This window comes from Pyrus communis, chromosome 14 (assembly GCF_963583255.1).
Source record: "Pyrus communis chromosome 14, drPyrComm1.1, whole genome shotgun sequence".
Classification (NCBI taxonomy): Eukaryota; Viridiplantae; Streptophyta; class Magnoliopsida; order Rosales; family Rosaceae; genus Pyrus; species Pyrus communis.
Genome location: NC_084816.1, coordinates 24517815 through 24538010, shown reverse-complemented (window position 1 = coordinate 24538010; position 20196 = coordinate 24517815). Strand labels below are relative to the sequence as shown.

The window sequence follows — 20196 nt, the reverse complement described above, 5'->3', positions numbered from 1 at the left end:
GTGCAGGGACTCACCTTTCAGAATAGCCCCAACCGAGTGGGCTCTGGTTAATCCAGGCATACACAAGTAGGACGACTCGAACACTGCTCTAGCCAGATACTCCCGGGTTTAGGATAGATTGTTAAGTTAAATAACAAGGTTGATCAAGAAAATTTTGACTACAGTATTGTCGGGATAAAAACAGAAAGATAAAGCAATAGTATGAGCATTACAATTCACAGCATGATCTGTTACTTAAATCCATAACATAAAACAGCTACACCGGTGATCAACTCCGGCAACGGGCAATAGAACTGCATCCGCGTTTGTAGGGGTTGCTTTGAGCACCCGACTTGCAGTTGTAGTAGGAAGCACCTCTGTGAGAGCAAGGCACAGTGTTTCTCTGCAGAGCTCCATAGCTTATGTACTGTGAGGTGGCCAAGATGCGCCTGCTGATCTCTGAGTCCATGCCAAACTCATCATCATGATCATCCATGCACTCTGCTACCGAACCCTCGCAGCGGGGTCTCAGCGGAACCCAGCTCACCCTGTGATCGCCGCCTGCGTCAGCGGAGATGATCAGAGCGGTGACGAGGGCCAAGGAAAAGATAATGGCGGAGGAATTGGCCATAGTTTTTCGTATGGTGTGTTTTTGGCTTCCAACGAGTATTTATAGCTGCTGAGTTGTTTTAAATGATATGAACAAGAGAAGAAGATAACCTAAGAAGGGACGAAAGGTTAAGGAAATGGAAAATTGGATGCTGATTTCTTCGAGGAGGTGATTACTTTGTTGACTTGCATTAATTCAACCTCGTTCCAATTGCTACGAAGAAAGCTGAAATTGGAACAATCCATGACTTGTTCAAAACCTACCAAGAAAATGAAATCAACCACTACCGGAAAATATGCTGGTAGAGATTTCACAAGGGCCGTTTTCGGATTTCGCTCGTAAGTGCTTTTGTTAAAAGTGCTTTTATCAAAAACACGTCACAACTTTAATTGAAAAAAACCAAGTGCTTCTTGAAAAAGCAATCAGAATTTAGAAACCCTCACTGTATCCAGAAAGCGCTTATTTGTCTGGGAAGTGTCTTTTGAGTTTTTTTTATCAAACGTTATTAGAGCCTTTTTAGTCAGTAGAGAGCTTTTTTAGCCATTCTTAAGGGAATCTCAAACGAGCCACATCAAAACCGAAGCACACTCATTTAGCGGTTCTTAAGGCAATTTCGAACGAGCCGCATCAAAACCGAAGCAAGCTGCTTGTTGAAATATGTAAAATGATTTTATTATATTCAAACCACAAATCGGTATGTAACTAATCATTGAAATTGATATTGTTTTTGAATTTGCGCCAGCAGGCACTACAACAACTTCGAGCCACTTAAGCGGACTTTGATTAAACTTCTTCCTACGTCAAGAGATTCAGACTAATCTTTTTGAAAACAACAGCTAAACAAGCTGTTTTATATTATACTCGGTCAGTTAGGTATAACGGTGGTTAGGGACGAGAACGAGAGTGTATGAGAGTGAAACGCTCGACCACTTAAGCTACAAGCCCCCACAGAGTTGTGTAACGGCCTTCTAGAAAGGATGATCCAACAAAGAAACTGCGTTGTATATAAACAAAAATCGAAATATATTTCCACCTGTCTAAAATTCACCGTTTGTGGTAAAATTTACAATACATCAGTGGAATGTACATGAATTGTGCGTCTGCAGACGTATTAGTAATACAAAATGACCCGAAAGGGATGGAGTTAAAGGAAATATTATGGGGGATGGGAAGTGTAAGAGCCACATGATTGACTAACAGAGGCATCCGTAAAAACTCTCCTATCTTTCGAGTTTACTTAGTAATGCTTCTATCGGTGGCAGCTCCTGCACAATTTCTTGCCAGTCCGGCATGCCCTGCAAAGATATCGGAGTATATTACAGATGTATTCAACTCCAAAACAATACAAAGGGAAACGAAAAGGAGAGGATGACACGCAGAATTAAGTTTTCCTTGGGTCGAACCAGTTTAAACGTTTGTAGGGTGTATGGAAATAAATGGAGCAAAAGAAACGCGTATATTTGAAATGAAATGCAGGAGATTAAATCTGCTATTTCAGAAACTTAAATCCAGAACTTAAGTACCCATAAATGCAGTATGCACTTACTTTCCCTGATCTTCGAACCCGACCATCCAGGCGCAGTATAATGTAGACATCCTCACCAGGAGTAACTCCTTCGGACTTTTGCTGATCCTTTATCCACCTAATCAAGCATATCAACACAATAATGCACATAAACCATACAAACCAAATAATGCACATAAACACAAAGCATTTTGTTATTTAGAGTAATAAATTGATGGCGAAACAAGTGTGTAGACAATAAAGAGTAGCATGTAACCTTTCCCATTCTGCAGGGGATACAGCCTCAGCCTTGAATCGGATTTCAGCTTTTAACTTTGACTTTGCAGTTATAGACTGAGTTCGTTTCTCGAAATCTTCCTACCATTGGAGCCAACAGATATAGTAGGACGAACGAAATAACTTATCAAAGTCTATCTCAGAACATGCATTGAGAACTATAGTTGAAAGTCTTTGCATCTTACTCCAATAGAAGGAAGAGCAGCAGCTGCCTTTGAAGGTGTACCGAAGCCTTTCTTCTCTATTTGAGGTACCTTAACTTCATCCCAGATGACAGGAACTAAAAGAACACCTCTTCTTAGGAGCTCGGTTCGAAATCTTGCTGCCTGCTGGATACTTAAGGCAACAGTCTCCTTCTTCCCTGCTAAAATAACCTAAATTCTAGACTTCATCAGATCATTGGCATTTATCCAGATAACGAAAACAAAAATAGATGTAGAGAATTAAAAGAACTGCACCAACGTATAACCTACATAGAGATAATGAAGAAAGAAAAAACATTGGTACTCACGGGCCTAACAGTGTCACGCAACTGCACAAGCTCAACAACCCGGTTGGTGGAGAGGCGCAATGGCAATCTCGATAGATTTTCATCGCGAGATATTTGTGAAAGTTGTTCCTCCTCCTTCTTGTTTTCCCATAAAAACAATGCCACAAGAACAATAAGACCTGTAGATTACTGATTCAAAAGCTTAGTCATATTAAATAGCAAGTTACAAAGTCCACTCAGTATCATATTCAATCCCTTGATCTCCCAAGCAATCGAAAGACACGACTGTCGATGAACACACAACCCAAAAGCTTACACTCGTGAAAGTTGGATCTTTTGGGGTTTTTTTTTTTTTTCCTGTTACTCCCAATCTGTATGAGATACTCATTGAAAGAATTATAACTCATACGTCTCCAGATATCCTATAAGATTATTACGTTCTGTTTTCGATGAAACAGAGTAACTTACCAAGAACCATAACTGACAAACGTAGTATTGTTATTTATAACAACGTTATCTCATCAAAGACACTCTATATGGATTAACTCAATACTTTTATACATAGAAAAGCGGGAGAACAGTACTTTTTATATGCAAGTAAAAGCACTTGATTTTACCTCCAACATTAACGGCAACATTGCCAGCAGTTTCCCAGAGGTCAGGGGCATCATCACCACCTTGAAATGCACGGAACAGCCGGGGTACAGTAAAGAACGTTGAGATTCCTGCAGCTGCAGAGAATGCTACATAAAAGAATCTCCTAATCCCACGGAATGGAGCTTGTACTTCACTAATGAGTTTGAGATCTCTCCTAAAACCGTAGCCTATATCTTCCCCACCTAGTCTAGCCTGCATAAATAAGAAATAATTGTCATAAAAGATGTCCAAAGACAGAAGAAAACGTGGCAAGGTTTCAACAATAAATAACAGCTATTCATATGATTCCATCGCTTACAAACCCCAATCGGTTGAAACAACCAGAGGATGAGATGCACTCTCAAAATTACAGGACAAAACAATTTACAGTTAAAATTTGAGTTTAGTAAAAAACCTCTTCCTGCAATTCCTTAAATTCAGGCAAAGCTCTGAAAGAGGCCAAGTCGGGATCATTCAAAATTGTGCCAAATTTGAGGTCATATTCTCTCAAGGCGGTACGTAGACAATCAGCAGCTTTCCTTCCTTCCCCTCTTCCTCAAAATGTGAACGAAAAAAACACACCTATCAGCCTAGCTAAGAATTAGTTGGAGGTAAATGCAGATAGAAAATATAAACTTCGGGCATATTTTCGATAGTCTGAGATGCATAAGGAAAACCAACAAAATAATCCGAAATCCCTACTTGTAGGCATGACAGCAGGCTTTGTTATACAGTGCAGCCTGGGCCTCGATTGGGTTGGGATCCAAACTCAGCGCTGTTTCAAACTGAACTAAAGCATCTTTAACCTGAAAACTCCAGGATCATAGAGACACGATATCAAATACTTTCATACAGCAAAAAAGAGAGCTTCTTATTCACCAAAATCCAAATTTCTAAACGTATGCAAATTGAAACAAAGCGCAAAGATACAATATTTCTGCTTTCCTAACCTCAAAGTTTACATTAAACTAAAGATACGATATTTCCTACTTAGGAAAGCGATAACATTGATATCGACACATTATGAATAACATATAGACAGTACGTTCTTGATAGAAAACTAAAACTCAACGCACCCATCTCACAAAAACGTAAAATTTGCTCAAAGAAATTGAAAGTTGCGACGATTAGTAGGGAAATATGGGAAATTACCCGTCCTTTGGAGAAGAGCTGGAGACCCAAATTCACACAAGACTCGGGGGTGTCTGTACTGGCTTCAGTGGACTGAGAAGTTGAAGAGCAGGAAATGAGAGAGATGCGGGCTGAGTTCTGGTGAATTTGCAAATGGGTGAGGAAGGCGGTTCCTCCCCCGGGAAGAGACGGCCTTGTTCGTGTTATTGGGTTTGAGAAGCGGAGCCATAGGTGGTGATGCAGAGCCGGAGCAGCCACAGCCATTAAAGCGAGTTTTATCAACTCGCACTGTAAACCTTTGACACTCTGTTATCAACAGAGAGAAGCGAATCCAGTGTCATTACTGCGCCAACAACAGAAGATCCACACCGCCCGTAACTCACCCTTCACTATATTTGGGCGGAGATAAACCTTATCGTCACTAATATAATATCCTATTACATTCGAGAAACGTTTTTTAAGTTTACTACGATCTCACTTTACTTCTGAAATTTGCATAAATTTATAGGAAAATTGAAAAAAAAAGTTTGAAAATTTTGAGTTTTAGCAAAAGAACAAAAATGTGTTGTAAGTGAATATTATCATGAATGACTTTTTTAGAATAAAAATATCATTTTCGTTAAAAATAAACAGTAACGAAAATGTTTCGTTATATTCCATTATTTTCATTAAAAACTATGTCACGTCTACTTATGTGGCATAATCAAGCGCACTTATTTGCCATGTGTATAAAATAATATTAATTTTTTCTAGATATTTTGAAAAGTAAATAAATTGGAACTTGGGGTCACTTTTTTATCATAGGCATTGTGAAAATAATGACCTGATGCACGACAAGCCAAGGGTGTTGAAGAGACTGAGAATATATAATATGGAGTTTATTCAATCAAGGGCAACGGAATTTGTTTGATGTTGCTAGTCATGGATTGATTCGTATAACCAAATCAAATGCTTGATTTAGAGAGGAGAAACAACTCATTCAATTACGTAAAACAAATGTATATGGAATCCTAAAGTACAATCATTAATAGGATGGATACTTAATACTAAGATTATAGTTACTAGACGTCTAATAATACATAACTTTGAAAGATAAGAAGCCACAAACAATGAAATCAACTACATCATACTCTTATTCTCAAAAAAAAAAAAAAAAAAAAAAAAAAAAACAAAATCAAAAACTCATCCTTGAGTCTCCTTGTTTTTTTCTCGATCTTTTGGATGACCTTTCAAATCTTTCCACAGCAGCCACATCAAAAGAATTTCAGAATTGTTAGAGTTTTCAAACCCACAAAACATTCAAGTACATTACACTTCCACGCTATTCCTAAGCAAGTACACCTTTGTTCCTTGTTAATAGAAATTGACTTCAAATCAAGCACATAAGATTTCCAAATTTGTTTCTTGTAAGGAGTAGGGTCGGAGGGATATTGAGGAACCACAACCAAATTCGCCGAGTCTTTTCTTAAAAAATTTCCTCTCTAGATTGTAACTAATGAAATCTTCCCTAACGCAATCATTATGCAAATGCAATGTTATGACCTTTTTATGAAGCTGTACATAAAATGTTTCCACCATTGTATTCATATTCTGCGGATAACCCAATCCACAAAGCATTTATCTCCTAGCAGCAGCAGTATACTTGTCGTCATCATCATACTTTTCGTAAATTGGTGGAGAATTCCAATCGATGAAACTAATCTCTTCAACAATGTGATTTTGAAACGGATTTATAATCATAACCATGACCTTTAACCGCAACGGACAACCTGCTCTGATACCATGCTTGATCTAGTTATGAAAGGGAGCCAAAGTTAGATTACCACTTCCACATGACTAGACACAAAAGGAATGGATTCCATGGACACCAAAACTTAGCCCCCAACAAGCTAAAGTTGAAAGTTGAAACAGAAACAACTGGATCTGTCTGTCATATTATATAACCACAATGCTTTCTCTGATATAGGAAAAGTGAGAGTTCAATTTAGTGAGTCACACCACCTATAAGGCTACAACATATATGAATAAATAGACCATATATTATATGCCTGATGCGGAAACAGTACCGCATTATCGCCGCGTCCGCACTTTCAAAAGTAAAAATCATCACAAAATTAATGCTGGTTTATAAAGTCTCGTTACATTAATTTGGCACACCTCTTTTTCTTTTGTCCGTCACTACCTAAAAGGCTGCACCAATTGTGCTGCCAAAGCTACAGATTAATGCTCAACCACTAACTCACAAATAATTTGAGCAAAGATGTTTTTGTCGGTCCTTTTTGTCCTACTGTAAATTGTAATAGCACTTTCACATATAAATGTTTTGATCTTGAGTGCAGGGCTGGCTTGCTAATTGCTAGGGTTTCATGAGAAAGTGGATGCTTTGGTGAAGCATATATGTTTAGAACCTGCAGATGGGACCATGCAATGCCCTTTCGATCGGCATATATTCTGCTGCTGCGCAAAGATTATATACCAGTTCAACATTTCTGTTGTCTTTCTGAATTATAAATGATTTAATAAAGAACCCATCCCCATGTTACCTCAATCTTATCAGTTGTGTGAGTCAGGAAGTTCCCATGTTATGCAGTTATATGATAGACATAAAATTCTTATATCAAATTCCTTAATTTTATTTCAGCTAATTACTTTTCAAAGAGAGATTGCATGACAGTAAATTCAATCTTTTAAATCGGAAAACAATAAAACCCCATAAACAAAAGAAAACCCCTGAGAATAAAAAAAATCTGGTCGATATGTTACCTCAGTCTTATCATTTGCTTAGTTCAGAAAGTTCCGTGCTATTGAGTGAGGATAGAAATAAGAATGATTCTCATGTCAAATTCATCAATGTATTTGAGCTAATTACTTTTAAACGAAAGATTGTGGGACGTAAACCCTAATACAGTCATTAAAATAGGAAAACCCTATAAAACCCTAAAGACAAAAAACCCTAATAAAGAAATCTCGTCAGATTGTGTTCGAAAACTAAGGATAGACAGTCACATGCTCTTGATCTGTTTGGCCTAGCTAGCTGACGAATTTGTTACCTGATCAGTTATCACAAAAACGATTATGCACACTGGCATGATTGTGTTCGAAAACTAAGGATATCCGAAGTGGATTTGGATGGATATATATCACGAAACCAATGTATCCAAGAGTACATATGGGACTAATAATTTTTGAGTTTGGTGAGTGTGCTGAATATTATACGTAGAATACTTCCAACCCAAAAACAGATATATTGGAGGCCACCATGATTTCAGTGGAGGTCCAGTACTCCCCCCCGGTCATGAAATTTTGATCAAAATCTAGGTCCAGTATAGTTTACTTTCTTCTACACCATCAACAACCTAGCCAGCTATGGAAAAAGGATTTCAATGTCAATATACAGCCATGTCTTGCTAGAAGTATCATGCAAAGGAAAAAAAAAGGTAATTATTGTGTGCGTAAAGATGCTAGCTTTGATGTAAGGAGCTTGTAGCTTGGTTCATTAAGAGCATTCACCCTTCACCTGAAGTCTCGAGTTTGAATTCCACAACCCCCGGAATATCGCTCAGTAAAAAAAATTCTGGCTGTGATACCCGCTAATTGGACGTCCATTTTGGATAAAGATGTTTCATTATTTTTTCTGCTGGGCGGTCGGCAGTAAGCTTAAGCATCTTGATCAACTCAATGAAAGGTTGAGATTGTTTGTTTGTCACAAGAAAAGAAAAGGCCTATCGATCAAATCCCATCATAAAAGAGAAGCAGCATGAAATTCCTTGTAATCCAATCCAAAGTCCTAAATGTGATACTTAGGAATAACTTTAATTTAATGTCGGGTTTTGAATGACCTGACCTGTTGATGCCTGCTGCAACTTCCAACTTGGCCAACTTGGCTTTGTTGTTTTCGAGTGGCCTTTCTAGTGCAGGTGCAGCTTGTTAACTACCAAAGATGGTAGAAATTTTTTAGTGCGATGCCGAGTTATGTTTTAACATGGGTGAACGACAAGGATGATAAAAGAGCTCATAACTACATGATTGCCTTGGTAAAACAGTGAAGGTGTGATCATCACACTTGAAAAATTACTCGAGCGATTATTGGTGAGAATTCAATGCAATGCTTTTTTTATTATTTGTGTTTTATAAGTCACGTTCTGTTCTGAGAGATAGAGGGGAACAGAAACTGAAAAAAAAAGTTGGTGATTTAGCATGTGGATTGTCCACTAGTCATGTTCTACATCATGTATTGTCCACATGCTAGATATACACAGCCAGATATACATAAGAAAGAAGCACTAGTCATGTTCTTCAATTAAAGTGTGAAATTCAAACTCGAGACTTTAATTGATGCAGGAAAGGAGCAAAAAGCTCTATATATCTAGCATGTGGACAATACATGATGTAGAACCAGAGAAATAAAATCAATGAGCATTTGAAAACCTATGTCACGTTGTCCTGTTATCAAAGTTACAAGTATAGACATGATTATATATACTTCTAATCGCCATCAATTAGTATGGAGGAGTTTAAAGGAAATTTGACTGAAATGATCGATATACAAATCTCGATTGCTGAAATAATCGAATCCACAAATCTCAGTTGTCGAAATTATCACTTTTTAATATTTGATCGAAATGCCGTTAATATTTCATATATATATATATGTGTATATATTACTTAATTGAATCCACAAATCTCAGTTGTCAAAATTATCACTTTTTAATATTTGATCGAAATGCCGTTAATATTTCATATATATATATATATATATGTATATATTACTTGATCAAATGAGGAAGGGGTCATTTCAACAATTGGAATTTGTAAATTGATCATTTCAACCAATTTTCGAGTTTAATTTACATGCCTACATATCTGCCCTTCCGTTGCGATTTCCAAAAATGGAGATGATCTCCAATCATGCATGTTATGGTGCAATTAGCAAGAAAAATATCCCAACTTTCTGATTCTCGTAATGTTAGGGACAATAAGTTTTGATATCAGCGGTAGAACACCATCCTAGTCTTTATGTAACATAATTGTGGTTAGAATGACCCCTTAATTTATCTAGCGTACGTGTGCTTTAAAACTTTCTCGACCAATAGTGTATCACAACATATATAACATAAGAAAATTGGTTTAGATGAGGATTTTACAAATTTCAATTGTTGAAATAATCAAAATCTAACAACGATAACATATTAATCAAATATTGATGACATTATCAGTTAAATAGTGACGACATATCAATAAAATTCCAAAAAGTGGTCATTTACGCAATTGGAATTTATATTTTCCTCATTTCAACTAGCTTCCCTATTATAATTAAAGATGGACACTAATCAACGCTAGTTGATCATAGTTGTGTGTTCGTTCTGAGGAGCACTAGTCATGTTCTTCAATTAAGAATCTTTAGACGTGAAAATCATGCATGTAGTGAAAAACAAAACTATGAAATTGTTTAATATAAATATCATGCATTCCATGCAGAATTGCTAGTTGTTAGTGGTAATTGGTGTAGAGGCCCGAATAAATCTGAAAGATGTTTAACTAAACTTTTAGTGAACAATTTTGATGCGTATAGAACAATTTTGATGCGTATAGCTCATTGTTATAGTTCGCAGTTTGCACTCATGATATGTAGGGGCCAAATTGTTATAGTTTCTACAAATCATATGTAGGGGCCACATTATGGATGGCGTCGGCACCAACTGTTCCCAATCAGGTTGCAGTGATGTGGAAATGCACAAAAGAATTAAAAGGCAAACCCATTATATATAGACCTATTGGGTTCTAAAACTATATATTGAGCAAGAAGAAGAGCTGTAAACTAAAAACATGGATGGGAAGAAACTGGAGTACAAAGGCGAGGAGGCATTGAAGGAGATTGAGAGGCTCACAGCCAAGGCTGGTAGAGTTCAGTTGGACATTTTGAAAGAGATCTTAACACGAAATTCGAAAACCGACTATTTGAGTAAGTATATGAAGGGATCAAAAGATGTATCAGATTTTAAGCAACGTGTTCCTGTCATTACTTACAAGGCCATTCAGCCTTACATCAAAAGGATTACTAATGGTGAAGACTCGTCTCTCATTACTGGCCACCCCATAACTGAAATATTGTGCAGGTAGCTCTGCCTTTTCCTTTGTTTACTTGTTTTTCTATTTCTTTTTTATCAATTTGTTTTACTCACTTGGCTTATTGCATTTGCAGTTCGGGAACTTCAGGAAGAGAGCCCAAGATGATGCCATCGATCGCAGAAGATCTGGATCGTAGAACCTTTCTATATAATCTCATTATGCCAATTATGAACCAGTTAAATATCGTAACTACTCTGTCCATTAATTTATTGACATAAGCTTGTAACTATAGTATAAGGAACTGTTATCGGCACTTCAAAAATATGTAGTCCCTATGAACTTGTCTAAGGGAATTATCTCTCTTGTGTTTCTATTAACAAAAAAAGGCTAGAAGGACCTTTTTGGAGTGCCAACAACAGTTTACGGAACCCAGTAGGATGTATATGTATCTATCTTGATATGCAAAAGTATATATATACAGTTATACCCACGTGTTTGATATTCTAACTGCAGGTATGTCCCTGGACTGGATGAGGGCAAGGCTATGTTGCTCTACTTTGTGAAGGCAGAAACGTCAACACCTTGCGGCTTACCAGCTCGAACGGTGCTTACCAGCTACTACAAGAGCAGCCACTTCAAGTGCCGTAGCCCTGATCCTTTCAACAATTGCACAAGCCCTGACCAGACAATTTTATGCAATGACAGCAACCAAAGCATGTATTGCCAACTCCTATCTGGTATAGTCCACCGCCACCAAGTCCTGAGGCTTGGCGCCGTCTTTGCATCCGCCTTTCTCCGAGCCCTTTCGTTCCTAGAACGAAATTGGATCAACTTTTGCAATGACATCCGTACCGGCCAATTAGACCCTTTGATCACAGACCCAGAATGCCGGTCATCAATGGCTCCCTTAATTTCTGTCCCTAACCCTAGTCTAGCCGATGAGATCAATGAAATTTGTAGCCTTCCATCATGGAAGGGAATTTTATGCCAGCTTTGGCCTAAAGCGAAGTACATTGAGGCTGTTGTCACGGGGTCTATGGCACAATATATCCCAGCTCTAGAGTACTATAGTGATGGAAAACTTCCCTTGGTTTGCACCATGTATGCTTCCTCAGAGTGCTACTTTGGCGTTAACTTGAAGCCCTTGTCTGACCCCGCTGACGTGTCGTTTACCCTTTTGCCGAATATGGGTTATTTCGAATTCATACCGTTGGGAGAGAATGGGACTCGGCTCATGAACGTAGATGCTGATGAGGAGGTGCGTAATGATAAACTTGTTGATTTGGTGCAACTGAGCCTTGGCTGCTATTATGAACTGGTGGTTACCACCTTTGCTGGTAAACCTATATTAATTTTGTTTCAGCACTACTTCATTTATTTCTTTTTCTCCTCATTAAAGTGCTCGTTTAGGAGTGTTTTTAGAGTGGCGGAAGACGCTTTTGGGAAACCAAGAATGCTTATAGTAGAACAATTTAAAAAAGTTTTTGAGTTACAAAACCAGTACTTCTGATTCTTACAAAAGCCCTCACAAACATACCCTAAGATTGTTTAGTACCTAAGTAGTTAATTCTTTTGAGTTTGATGAACCATTAATCAGGACTGTATCGTCATCGAGTCGGTGATGTGCTCCAAGTGACTGGATTTCACAATAAAGCACCACAATTTCGGTTCATCTGTAGGAGGAATGTTGTTCTCAGCATCGATACTGACAAAACTAATGAGGAGGACTTGCACAAGAGCGTTTCTGTAGCAAAAAAGTTGTTAGAACCCTTCGATGCTCTTCTTGTGGAGTACACTAGCCACGCGGATACGTCACGTCTACCCGGCCACTACGTAATGTATTGGGAAATTATATACCGTGGATCAATGGTGGACTCAACAGCCCCACTTGATGATAAGGTGATGCAAGAATGCTGCATTGCTGTGGAAGAGGAACTCGACTACATCTATCGCCGGTGCCGCGCATATGACAAGTCCGTAGGGCCGCTTGAGATTCGGGTGGTGGAGCCTGGGTCATTCGACGCGTTGATGGACTATTTCATCAGCCAAGGGGGTTCGATCAATCAATATAAAACGCCGAGGTGCATCAAGTCGAATAAGGCGCTTAAGCTGCTTGATTCTAATGTGAAGGCATGTTTCTTTAGTCCAAGAGATCCTAAGTGGATCCCTTAGACTCAGAGTGTGTTAATGATCATAGTCAAGATTAGGACTCTTTTTGTTAGTCTTCATTTTCCTGCTACTGAACCAACAAAGATTCCGCACCTATAAGCTGTTGGTGCAATAAGTTTAAATATGCATTTGCTGCCAATATATAATATGCACCTTAATTTGATCATTGTATTCATCATTTTTTCACATTAAATCACGTAATGGGTACACAAAAAACGTGTATAAAGGTAAAATAGGTAAAAAGAAAAGATTGATTAATTGAAATAATAAACATATAAACATAGGCTGACTCATCATCATCTGATGTGAAAAAATGGTCAATGGGTATAAATTGAAAATTCCCAAAAAAATGGTTTAATAATAAAATATGCTTATGGTTTTGGGTTGAAACCAATTTTTCTAAAAAAAAATAAATTATTGCATAATGTTTGTGTTTATATTTCACTATATGAAATAATCCGACCTATTTTTTTTTTTTATCATCATCTAAAGATCATATCTACAAAAACTTATTCAACTTGAAGATCGCTTAGAGGATATTTTCATATTATTTTGCACATAAGTTTTGATACAATATTGTATTTTTTGATCTTCTTGTAGATACTTTGAATAATTTTTTGGTTGTGCAAACCAAAGAGAATGATGACCTTGATGTCCATCTGTGTCAAACCAATCAACGGATAACAAGTAGCATTCTCATAGTGAACCATTCATTCATTTGGTCCATATGAAGGGCTGAACGATCTCTAAATCAAAGGCAGAAGTAAGCGCTATAAGATCGGCATAGGCTTAGGCCTACCCTCACTCCTTCAGCCTTTTTTCTCTATTATTATTATTATTATTATTATTTTGGTAAACTTAGTACTATACTTCTTATACAAAACTCTTAAATTCTATTCACCAATGGTTAAAACAAAAAGACTCTTTTTCTTTTCAATTCCAACAACAGTCATCCTAAAACTAACTTTAACATCTTAACATCTTATTTAATAAAAAAATCAATCTCTTAAAATTAAAACTTAAAAGTCTGGTTTAGTTTTATAAAAAAAATATCTCACATTGTCCAACTGAAGAATAATAAACTTTGAGCTCTTCCTCACCCCCTTCTTGAAATTTCATATATTTTGCCCTCCCAATCCCAACATAGAACAATATTAAAGTTTGTAGATCTCTCTGTTCTCTTTTAACTTTTTACCAAATTTTTAAAAGTTCATACATTTGTTCTCCAAATTCCAAATCCATTCTTTTTAGTTTTTGTTCAAAAATTCTCAATTCCTTCTATATTGAGATGGGGTGATGCTAGAGAGACTACTTGAACCATATTTTCATATGATGTGATGGTCTCCAAAATTAGGTCGAAAAACAGTCTCCTAACATTATTTTATTTTTTTTTAAAAGGGACAACTGGTGGCAAGCCACGTTTATCTAACTCTTCCGGAGGCCGGGAAGACTCATAGAGACATTTCAGCACCCAATCTCCTAACATTTTTCATTGACTTGATATTAGAAGTTAATTTCAATGTGGAAAAAAACATTTAGCGCCTCAGAAAATTAATTATCTTACAACTCCAAGCATGTATTATACTCTTGTAAGTATGATCCATTTATTTTATTTTATTTTATTTTAACATTATGTGAGGCCCCTTCTTACGTAAAATCCTGGCTCCACCACTACTCCAAATTGAATAATTTTTCCTATATACGATTTTAGATGCTGATAAGAGAATGAACGGTTTAGATTCTGGTGTATAGAATGAAGTTGGTGAATATAACGGAATCCTGCTAAGAAGCTACTCTTATATAATTCCCTAACTTTGACCACAACAATATTGGATACCTAGAGGCAGCAATTGATGGATCACGTATACAAAAAAAGTCTCCGACAACTGTACTAACTAGTACGCATTTGTGCTTGTCATGATCGATCATTTTGGTCTCAGGATAATATGGCACTCGATCGGTTAAGACACGACGCAGTCCACAATAATGCCACAATTGTGCACGTTGCATGTTCAAATTATATATGTGGTTGAACTAGTTCCACAAGATTTTCAGGTGCTGTGTCCGTTTGCAATTTGAGCGTAGTCATGGAGATAATCAATCGTTATAAAGTGTGTGTAGAATCTGTAGATATATCGATCTGACACCATGTTCAGGTCTGCACAGGCATGCGCATGCAAAAGGAACTCTCTTTTGGACTTGGGCGATTAGGGTTGGAGGAACATGAAGGATCTCAATTTTTCTGTTTACTACTTTTACCCTAAAGTTTGGACTTTACACGAGACGGACGTGCGCCACTATAGAGAGACAGAAAGCGAGTCACCATGCACTAGCTGTACCTTGAAAACGTTGAAATCATGTAGGAGGAAATCAAAGGATAATACATAAAATTCAGAATAGATTCTTATAAATTTAAGCTAAAAAAAATATAACCGAGAAAAATCACACAAAAAAAGGTTTACGTATTCGTGCCAAACTGTAAGCGGCAATCATTTCTCCTTTCAATACAAACGAGCCAGATATTTTTCTTACAGGAAAAATGACCATATATGTGGCTAATACTTGCATTCCCTCATGGGGATATGCACGTATTTCACCTCTTTTGAATAACGTATGTTCATCCTATAAATTTCATAGTGGGAACATTTCAATTGTTCGATCCTTCCTACAAAAAATCATTCAAGTTGGAAATCGTTTACTCATCTGAATGTATCAAAGAAATGGACGGTTCATTATGAATATGTTATTTGGTACTCACACCATCGATTGGTTCTATATATTTGGATGCATAAACAGTCTCTAATTCAAATAATTTTTTGTAGAGATGGTCTTCAAATGACAATTAAGAAATTGAGCTATTCTAATTATAAAACTTATAAGGTAAATATATATTACTCGCAAGAGGTAGAATATGGGCATTCCCACCTTAGGAACGCAATTATTAACCATATATGTTTACATGGATCATGTAACAAACAAATGGGAAGGGAAAGATCACCTTAGGCAAGGACCATATATCTTATTCTCTCTTTTACAAACATGGTTTTAGTTCTTTCTTCCCTTCGCCACATAGAGTGGTGTCAAATACCCACTTCTCAAGCATCTTTACAGGCCAAAGACGATAAAGAAAAGGCAAAAGCAACTAATTAAATGCTCAAGCAGATAATGCAAATACGCACTATTATATGCTTATAATCACCAATAAATCATCAATGGATATTGGAGTGGACTTGGATGTGATTTGGCATCTAATTATGATAAACATCAAAGTGTGATTACGTTATCCACCTGCATAATTCAAACAGTATTGCTATTTTTTAAGTCGCCTATTAGGGCTCATTTGAAAGTATTTTCAAAATGACTGATTGTATTTTTGACGAAAATGGTATTGAAATCAATCCTTAGTAAAAATCTAATTGGATCCTGAAAAACATTTAAAGTGCTTTTAAAATCCAAAATCAATTTCACCAAAAGTATTTTCAGTCATTTTAAAAGCACTTCAAAATGAACCCTATATTATTGTGTTAGGTTGCAAGATAATCAAAATCGACCATATTTCCTTTTTTATTTTATTAATAGTTTAATTAAGATTCATGGTGGCATACATATGATTATTAAATTCTAATCAAGCATAAGGCGTAAGTTAGCAGGATACTTCTAACCTGCAATTGCACGCAGATACACAAATCAGCGTTTGTATTATTGAGCACAAATAAATCCATAACTTATATTAGAGACTTAATGTGCTTTTGCTTATCGGAATCCTCCAGCAATGACAAGGCAGATCTTTGCAACTTGGCCATTTGCTCCCTTAGGGAAAAAGCCGCCATACAATCTTTCATATCCAGTCCCATACAAAATCCTCAAGATCTCACATGGCGTCCTTGCATAGGCCAGCGAATTTACATCTACTGACAGGACGTTAGTGACTGTCCGATTCTCATCCCCAAATGTGATGGGTATAGAAAGAACTGCATAACAATTCTCTAATTGATTAGTTCACAGGTACGTGCCCTGCGAGAATCCAGGGTGGTGAGGGTTGGAGTGGTGGCAACGTAACCCACTAGGTCATCATAGGTGAGTACATGCGATGCTAACAGATAATTGGCTGTATATTAGCATAAGGGTCAAATGGAGGGATAATTGGCTGTGTTAGCACAAGGGTCGATTAGTGAAAGATTGTAAGAAATAAATCTGACCTTTAACAAACGATGAAGATGAAGTCAAAACTTACCTCTCTTGAGAAACAATATAATTGGCTTACAATAGGTCTAAGTCCATAATAAGCGGTTGTTTTACGAAAACACTGACCACTATTTATGTTGAAACAATCATAGTGATTTTCCTACTAAAATCATGTAGAAAATTGACACACAATTCCAATCCAACTATAAGTGTCAAGTATCAGAATTTAATTAAAGGTTCATCCCAAATTGATTAGGACAACTTTACACTGTTCAACAAAACATTTCCATACCAATTTGAAACACTATGACTGGTTCTAACTCCCACTATCATACTCACATTCTAACAAAAATCACACGGCTGAGGTTTATAAGGGCCTTGTGAATCCTTATATCGCCTTAGTGATACTCTGGAAATTAATCAATACATACAATAATATACGGTTGTTAGTCAAAAATTAATAAATAGGAACTTATGTACACGAAGTTATACATTTTCTTTACATAAAACTTTAAAAAAATTTATGATCACATTGGTCTACCATTTGACATGGTAAGTGATATATATATGTCATGTTAATTAATAAATCTATCTGATTTGATAATGACTGTATACATCACTTGTCACATGAGATGGTACATCAATGTGGTTTTAAAATGTGGTTTCCTAGCATTACTCAAGTGCATAATGACCATTTTAAGATGCTAATAACAATTGTTAAATGATAATGGAGGGACCTGATATGACCAAATTGTTCATGAGCGAATCCCCGATGTTCGAGCAACAAGCGGATCGAGATTGGCCTTCCGACCACCAACAGGATGCAGACCTCCCTGGGACAAAGTTTGGGGCGATCGCAGCGAGGCCTTTGCCAAAACCATATGAGAAAACTCACCGTCCAAGTATTCCAAGTTCAAGTTAGAGTTTTTGGCAAAAGTACTCACTATTTCCCTAGCTAAATTAAAAAAACTCAGGTTTTTGATATTCAATCAAACATAATCATCTTGGCATGGGGTTGTAGGAAACTTGACCCCTTTTTAGATAGGTTTTATTCACCCCTTGTTCCGCCTCTCTCGCACACTCTGCAACCCCCATCTTCATGTCTCTCTCGCTTCATGCCGCTCTTGCTCACTCTCTCCAATTGGATATTGAAAGCCAAGGTTAAAAGGAGTTGTCACCGGGAAATACTTAACAATACTTGCAAAGGTGTTGTTGTAAAGGTGTAAAGACTCAAGATCAAAAGGAAGCTTCAGATCATGACACTTGTCAAAGGATTAAGGGATGTAATAGTTAGTCTGTTAGATTACTTAATGAGTAAGCAAATAGAATTGTATAAATACCAACTTGTACTGCTAAATTGCGAGGTAAATGAAAAGTCAATACAAAGAGTATTTCTCAGTTTCCCTCTCTAAAATTCTTCGATTTTCTCTCCTTCCTCTTTTGATTCTTTACAAGGAATTCATCAGGTTCTTGCATTCTTACATGGTATCCTCGCCGGCGATCTTCGATCCTGTGCTTCTGCTACTTCCGCGCTATGAATTCTTCTCAATTGGTACACAATTCTTGTTCTTGATCTTTTGAATTGCGATCTGCCAGTCTGAAATTGTGCATTTAAAACTTGTGCATTGTGATCTTGTTCTCTGGAATTCTTCGATTGCTTATGCTGTTATCTCTCTCTAAAGTGTGATTCTTCTCTTCTTCTCTTCATGAAAGTGTAATTTGAAATCCTAATTCCGTCAATTCTTCGACCAAATTTCTCAAAGATCTTGGAAAAATGGTGAATGTTGATCAATTGCAAATTGTGCAATCTCCTATTACTACTCTAATTCCCACTGTTTCAACCTCGGTGACGGTAAAACTTGATGATGCAAATTATCTTGTTTGGCACTATCAAATGAGGCTTCTTCTTAAAAGTCATGGTATACTTGGATTTGTTGATGGTACACATCGATGTCTTGTTAGATTTGATGAAAGTTCTGATAAAGAAGGTGTGAAAACTGAGGCTTTTCAAGTCTGGAAGATGCACGATCATGCACTTATGCAATTAATCATTGCTACACTCTCTGAAACTGCAATGTCATGTGTTATTGATTGTTCTAACTCTCATGAAATGTGGACTAGCTTGAAAGATCGGGTTTCTACTATAACTAAAGCCAGTATATTCCAATTGAAAACTGAGCTTCAGAATATTAAAAAGGATCAGAATCGGTGTCTCAATATCTGCACAGTATCAAAGATGCACGAGATCATTTGTCAGCCGCTGGTGTTAAGTTTGAAGATGATGATATTGTGATTTTGGCTCTTAAAGGATTACCCGCAGAGTATAACACCCTTAGAACTGTAATCCGAGGAAGAGAAGATGTTATTTCACTAAAAGACTTTCAAGCACAATTGATTGTAGAAGAGGTTATAGTTGATGCTATTCATTTGTCTGAATCTTTTGTCACTGCTATGATTGCCAAAGATAATGGTAAGGCCATGTTGCTTGTTGAAGGGTCATCTGCGAAGTCTACCTTTTTGCCATCTACTCATCATGGTGGTTACAATAACAATACTGCTAATAATTATGGAAGCTCTAGTTACTCAAGTGGTTACAACAACAATACTGGAGGATATAAGGGCAACAATTATAGAGGTAAAGTTTGGGGCAGAAATCAATTTGGGAACACTTTTCGGTTTCCTGCTAATAATTCTCGTATTGGTGCTGGTATTCTTGGTCCTGCTCGAGCTCAGCCACATATTTCCACTTGTCCTGACCACGGTTATGAAGTTCCTGTCTGTCAAATCTGTAATAAGAAAGGTCACATTGATGTTGACTGTTATCAAAGACACTCATCCACAACTGTTTCTTCATCTCCTGTTCAATGTCAAATTTGTGGGAAGTTTCGCCATTCTGCAATGCAGTGCTATCATCGAGCCAATTTTTCTTATCAAGGAAGGAGTTCACCCTCTACTTTAACTGCAATGCATGTTGCTTATCAATCATCTGCACCTCAGGAACAATATTGAGTTGCTGACACAGGGGCTACATCTCATATGACATCTAATATTGCTTCACTCATTAATGCTGCTCCATTTACTGGCACTGATACAATCACTACTGCTAGTGGTTCAAGTTTGCCTATA

General features: G+C 37.0%; 3 protein-coding genes across 3 annotated transcripts; 1 reads left to right on the top strand and 2 right to left on the bottom strand.

The window, feature by feature from the left end:
• Positions 1-139: 139 nt before the first annotated feature.
• On the bottom strand, positions 140-611 carry LOC137714145 (protein RALF-like 33). The gene has a single exon (XM_068453424.1). It carries the CDS (start codon positions 608-610, stop codon positions 269-271), a length of 342 nt encoding a protein of 113 aa, XP_068309525.1. The 5' UTR covers position 611; the 3' UTR covers positions 140-268.
• Positions 612-1588: 977 nt separating this feature from the next.
• Positions 1589-5071, bottom strand: LOC137716034 (protein LOW PSII ACCUMULATION 1, chloroplastic-like). The gene is made up of 9 exons (XM_068455422.1): positions 4669-5071; positions 4219-4322; positions 3932-4067; positions 3498-3729; positions 2902-3059; positions 2576-2764; positions 2371-2471; positions 2136-2232; positions 1589-1884 (listed from the first exon to the last, which is right to left on the bottom strand). Exons 1-9 carry the CDS (start codon positions 4909-4911, stop codon positions 1810-1812), a joined length of 1335 nt encoding a protein of 444 aa, XP_068311523.1. The 5' UTR covers positions 4912-5071; the 3' UTR covers positions 1589-1809.
• A 5402-nt stretch (positions 5072-10473) lies between these two features.
• Positions 10474-12888, top strand: LOC137714664 (putative indole-3-acetic acid-amido synthetase GH3.9). The gene is made up of 4 exons (XM_068453819.1): positions 10474-10763; positions 10850-10951; positions 11230-12216; positions 12396-12888. Exons 1-4 carry the CDS (start codon positions 10474-10476, stop codon positions 12886-12888), a joined length of 1872 nt encoding a protein of 623 aa, XP_068309920.1.
• Positions 12889-20196: the final 7308 nt, after the last annotated feature.